Source organism: Eurosta solidaginis, chromosome 2, assembly GCF_040869045.1.
Source record: "Eurosta solidaginis isolate ZX-2024a chromosome 2, ASM4086904v1, whole genome shotgun sequence".
Taxonomy (NCBI): Eukaryota; Metazoa; Arthropoda; class Insecta; order Diptera; family Tephritidae; genus Eurosta; species Eurosta solidaginis.
Window position 1 is genome coordinate 215,567,185 of NC_090320.1, and position 5,500 is coordinate 215,572,684.

The window sequence follows — 5,500 nt, forward strand, 5'->3', positions numbered from 1 at the left end:
TGAACTAGCTAAAAAGGGCGCATCCCTTGAAGCTTGATCCGTAGACGTCCCAATTAGACTGCGCGAGATTAAGCGAAGGCGAGAGGTGCACATGATCGACCAAGCGGGAAAGGCGTGGGTTCAAGATTATGTGTACGCCTTACAACCTTAGACTAACAAAGTTGCTTCTATCATTAAAAAGAGAGACTGTAGACTCATGACGGATACCCTGACTGGACACTGTCTTCTGGCGTCACATGCCTTTAAACTAGGCTTGGTCAGTGATAGCAGATGTAGGAAGTGCGGGTTGGAGGAGGAAACGATCGCGCACGTTCTGTGCTCGTGCCCTGCACTTCCCAGGCTAAGACTCCAGCTATTAGGAGTGATACAGCTGTCAGATCTAGAAGCAGCAAGTGGCTTAAGTCCTAGGAAGCTTCTAGTATTTGCCAAGAGGATGGAGTTATTTTATAACATAGGTCCTGGTTTTTGATAGGGTTTTTCAGTTTGGTCGTTAAAACGAACTTAGACCGGCCAGTTCAACCTAAACTTACCTAACTATATTCAGTCTCATTAATTGTTAAATTTGTAGACAAATAAATAAATAAATAAGGAAATACCTTCTTTATTTGGAAGGAAACGCCGAGTTAAAAACTTCCAAAGTTCTCTTCTGACATATAAAATTGTTTATTAAAATTTTTTTAGTGAAAAATCTGTAATCTAACGATATTTGCTTTTTTTGTTTGCTTTAACCTGAGCCAACCTTTAGAAAAATGAGTAACTGTGGTAAATTTGTAGATCGCAACCCAACTATGCGGTCGGCTGGAATATGTACCGTGAAAATAGGATCAACCGGAAGTGCAATGAAAATGTACTCTGTAGAAGAGGCAGCAGAAGATGTGTTGCGTACAAAACGGCGTAAAAAATATCAAGAATTCCGCGATGACCTCTTGCCCTACCATCGTTGTGTACCAGAGGAAAATGTAAAAGAGTTACTTAGTCCAGAATCAAAAAAGAGCAGATTTGTTGAATTTCGAGAAAAATTTGCCGAAAATATGTATTTTAAGAAACCCGAACTCGGAAAAGTCTTTCCAGCTGGCTCGAAACCTGAAAACATTACAAACGATAATACGACATTTGGTTATGCCTTAATTAGATCGGAACCCGCATATGATCTTGTATTTCCCCATAAAACTCCGGAAGAGGTAAATCGCGAATATATACGTTGGCATGACAAATATATTATTAGTCATAATCACTACTTGCCTGGGGAGCAAATAAGACGACAGTATGATTTTGAAAAACATCAAAACTTTCCGATATGATAATATATTTCTATGTTTCAGCTACCCGAAGCCATTTAATCCTAATGCGCATTTCGGTATAGTTTACGATGTAGACATCAATGGAAAAAATGTTAAAAGAGTTATGGAGCAATGTGATAATTTAATTGTTGTGAGTAAGGCGCAAAAACAATTCCTTGAAAGAACTATGGGCCATTTGGGGCATGCCATTAAAAGGTAATACAAAAGTTATCAACTAAATTCTTATATCCTTACCCTTACTGTAGTCTGCTTTCTTCCTTGTCTCATGTGGTGGCAATGGTTTCATAACAGTAGCATTCCATAGACTCATCAAGTTCTGGATCACTATCAAATGTCATTGTTACGATCTGGATTAGTACTATGAGAGATGGCACTCAGCACTCAACTAATGTGTACACATAATAGGGTGCCTGTTATTTTCAACCTTTTACTTTGCTTGATAAAATAAAATATAATGAATGAAATAATAAAATGAAACAAAACATAAATAAATAAAATAAAACAAAAAAAATCACATCCGAAAATTGGATAAAACAACAAAATAAAATTAAATTAAATTAAGTAAAATAAAATAAAACAAAATAAAAGCAAATAAAATCAAATCAAATAAAATTAAAAAGATGAAGCAAAATATAATAAAATAGAAACAAATTAAGAAAAATAAAATAAAATAAACAAAATAAAATTCCAAAAATTAAAATAAAATAAAACAAATTAAAAAAGAAAATAAAATACAAAAAAATAAAATAAAAACACAAAGGAAAGGAAAGGAGAGGAAAAGCAAGGAAAGAAAATGAAAGAATGGAAAGGAGAGCAAGAGAAAGGAAAGGAAAGGAAAGAAATGGAAAGGAGAGGAAGGGGAGGGAAAGGAAAAGAAAGAAAAGGAATGAAAGGAAACAGAAGGAAAGGAAAGGAAAGGAAAGCGATGCAAACGAAAGAAAATAAAAGAAAAGGAAAGGGAAGGAAATGAATGAAAATGAAATGAAAAGAAAGTAAAGGAAGGAAAAGCTGTGATCGCTTTTCTAGTCCCACTAGATTCATCACGTCTTATTGCAGTACAGCTGCTTGTTGTTGTTATTGTTGTAAATTCCCCACCTGTTCTCATAGTTATTTGCTACCGAACAACTATTGCCAACCACCGGGCTCCCTGCCATAGAAGACAATATCTGGTCCTAACTACTACTACCATTATCCAATGTGAGATATTATTCTGCTTCGACTTAGTCTACCCTTGCTTTACTTTTGGAAACGACCGAGTGCTCCACCGCTCAACCGATCAGCTGTCCACACCCTTCTCCTTACTTAGCACGTCTAAGAACGCCAGTTAGTTTGTCTGACTTTATGGCACAAATACAGTGCTTTTAATAAGTGCAGTATGTTGGATCTCTACTTTACCCTAGGTTGACTACCAACTTTTAACAAGAACCTCAACCTTTGACAGGTTAAGCTGGGCATACCTTACGGCAAGCATCAAGCATTCGTGACCTTCTCGAGACGCTTGCTAAATAGACTTAATCACCAGCGTCTTTTTAAAACTTTGTTTTTTTCTTTCAGAAATATTACCCCAGATACGCCTTTGGGAGTGCGAACTGTGAGCGATTACTGCAACGTCAAGGCGCTGATTGAGGTTCAAGATCAATGTGAACGGACAAGCCCCCTTATCGATGCAATAGGTCATTTAAATAAGATACGACAAAATCTATTCGAGCGTCAGAACTTTCATATGCAAGACTTGAAATTGGCCTTGGAGGCAAGTGATGTTAAGAAAACCGGACTTCTACCGCTGAAACAAATTTTTGAAATAATGCGTCGAGAATTAGTTTATTGCAATCCGCAAAATGTAATAACAGCACTGCGGCATTTCCAATTAATCGAGGATGAAGGCCAACCAACCGAAGCTGTGAAATACGAAGAGCTATGGAAATTGTTGCACATACAATATCCCATCCCGAAGACAGGCAATATATCGAAAATGCCTCCAAATATTTATAATAAAGATACTACTTATCGGTTTATGTGCAAAGATCTTAAAAAACCACCAGTACAGGGAAGGACTTTAAAAAGGTTAAGCCTCAAACATGAAGAACCAACAACAGTAAAGGATGTGATTTCGCCCGATATACCAATGAAGTTCGGACTCGCTCCAAGTGATTTTGCAAAATTACGTGCCAAACATGAATTACGCCGAATATATAAAAATTTGTTAGACGATGAAAAATTTGAAAATATTTGGACGACAGTGAAAAATTATTTGCAACGCTCGACCGAATTGATATCAGTGGATGAAATGCGTCAAGTAATGCATATTCTAAAAAAATAAAAAATTTACGAAAGATTTTGGGAAGAATTAAATATTTTTTTAGGTTAGTTTAGGTTGAAATTACAGGTCCATAAGGATCTCACATAGCCTTATGTCAAACCCCCTCACAATAGCACGTCTTAGGGACCTTCATTTACGCTGAGGGCGGCTGGATGTCGGTGACCAAGTACTGCCAACCCAATAACCCAGGGTGCTCTGCGAACCATGCGCATTGGATGGTTTGCAGCCAAGGGACATATTCGGCTGTATTCGAAGGTAACCTTCCCGATACTGAGCCTCCTCGTTACTATGGCACGGGATACTGCTTTGGCGGATGGTTACTTATCCCCACCTTTTACAATATACCGCTGAACCCGCATTGTCGGTTATTTTGTCATACGATTAAGACGAGCTGGAAAATTGCAAAACAAAGGAACGTTACGTGCAGTATGTGCACTCGGTAAAGGAGCGGCCTGTCAGCCCGGACAATGAACTTAAGTTAGGACGGCAACGACACAGAGTTTAGGAGAAGCATTTCACAATACTGGATATCATTATGAATTGTGCATTGAAATTGCAGTGGTTGACCCAACCGAGTGCGAAAACGAGCGCATGGCATGATCCCGTGAAACACTGCAAGCAGGTCAAAGGCAGTTCACTGACAAAAACTTTGCTAAGAGCAATCCTCTATTCTGCAACCGTGGGAAGATGTGTTATACTCAGAGCATGTTGAAATGTTCTGAGACGCGGGTTGTGTATATACACATATAAATAGTGCCAAATGAAGTGGGTAGACTTAGTGGCGCAGGTGTCGGAAGTAGACAAAAAGCTTAATGATGCTGAGCGTCTTACGAAAAACTATGAGAGGTAGAAAGGGATATCGAGAATGTGGAAATAGCGGCAAATGACGAGGGTATAGGTGCTGTGGAGTAGGTGTCGGAAGTGGGCAAATCAGCGAGTGAACCTGCATTAAGCGGAAAAAACGTAAGCGTGGATGCTGTGGCGGATATGTTGGAGATACCGCATTACAGTAAAGTGGCGTGGCGATGATACAGGTGTCATGGCTATCATCAGGAGGAAAGGTTTCTGGACTCACCGCGTGCTGTTTCGATGCTTATTACATAAACATGGAAGGCAGATCTTTTAAGGAAGTACTCATGTATGTTATCTAACTTAAGCACTGAAGACCTAGCGGTGGTGGAAATAGAGATGAAAAAAGTACCTTCCCTTTTCCTGGTATTTTGCTGCATGACTCATGACGTGTAAGCCCCACAATAAGAGTTCAAAAGAATGGTGGATATAGAGGGTGCAAAGGACAGTTTATCATAGGCGCAGAGTCGAATATGCATCACATCGTATGGGGAGGGGCCGATATTCACGATTGAGGTAAGTCCCTATTTTAATACTCAGCGGGCTTTGCACACAAAGTATATTAACTTTGATTGGATAACGGTTGCTTGTACAGGTATAAAGGAATCGGGATAGATATAGACTTCCATATATCAAAATCATCAGTATCGAAAAAAATTTGATTTGTCCGTCCGTCCTTCTGTCCGTTAACACGATAACTTGAGTAAATAATGAGATATCTTCACCAAATTTGGTACACGAGCTTACCTGGACCCAGAATAGATTGGTATTGAAAATAAGCGAAATCGGATGATAACCACGCCCACTTTCTATATATAAAACATTTTTGAAAAGGCAAAAAACCTGATTATTTAGTAAATAATGGACTGATATTGAGATTCTTGATAAAAATTAAAAAAAAAAATTTAATGGGCGTGGCACCGCCCACTTGTAATAAAATCAATTTTGCAAATATTATTAATCATAAATCAAAAATCGTTAAACCTTTCGTAACAAAATTCGGTAGAGATATAAGGAATGCTTTGAAGAA

At 38.3% G+C, this 5,500-nt stretch overlaps 1 protein-coding gene across 1 annotated transcript; it reads left to right on the forward strand.

Moving 5' to 3' along the window:
* Nucleotides 1–749: 749 nt before the first annotated feature.
* LOC137241815 (EF-hand domain-containing family member B-like) lies at nucleotides 750–3,621 on the forward strand. Its single transcript, XM_067769204.1, has 3 exons — nucleotides 750–1,264; nucleotides 1,323–1,496; nucleotides 2,856–3,621. Exons 1-3 carry the CDS (start codon nucleotides 750–752, stop codon nucleotides 3,619–3,621), a joined length of 1,455 nt encoding a protein of 484 aa, XP_067625305.1.
* The last annotated feature ends 1,879 nt before the right edge of the window (nucleotides 3,622–5,500 follow it).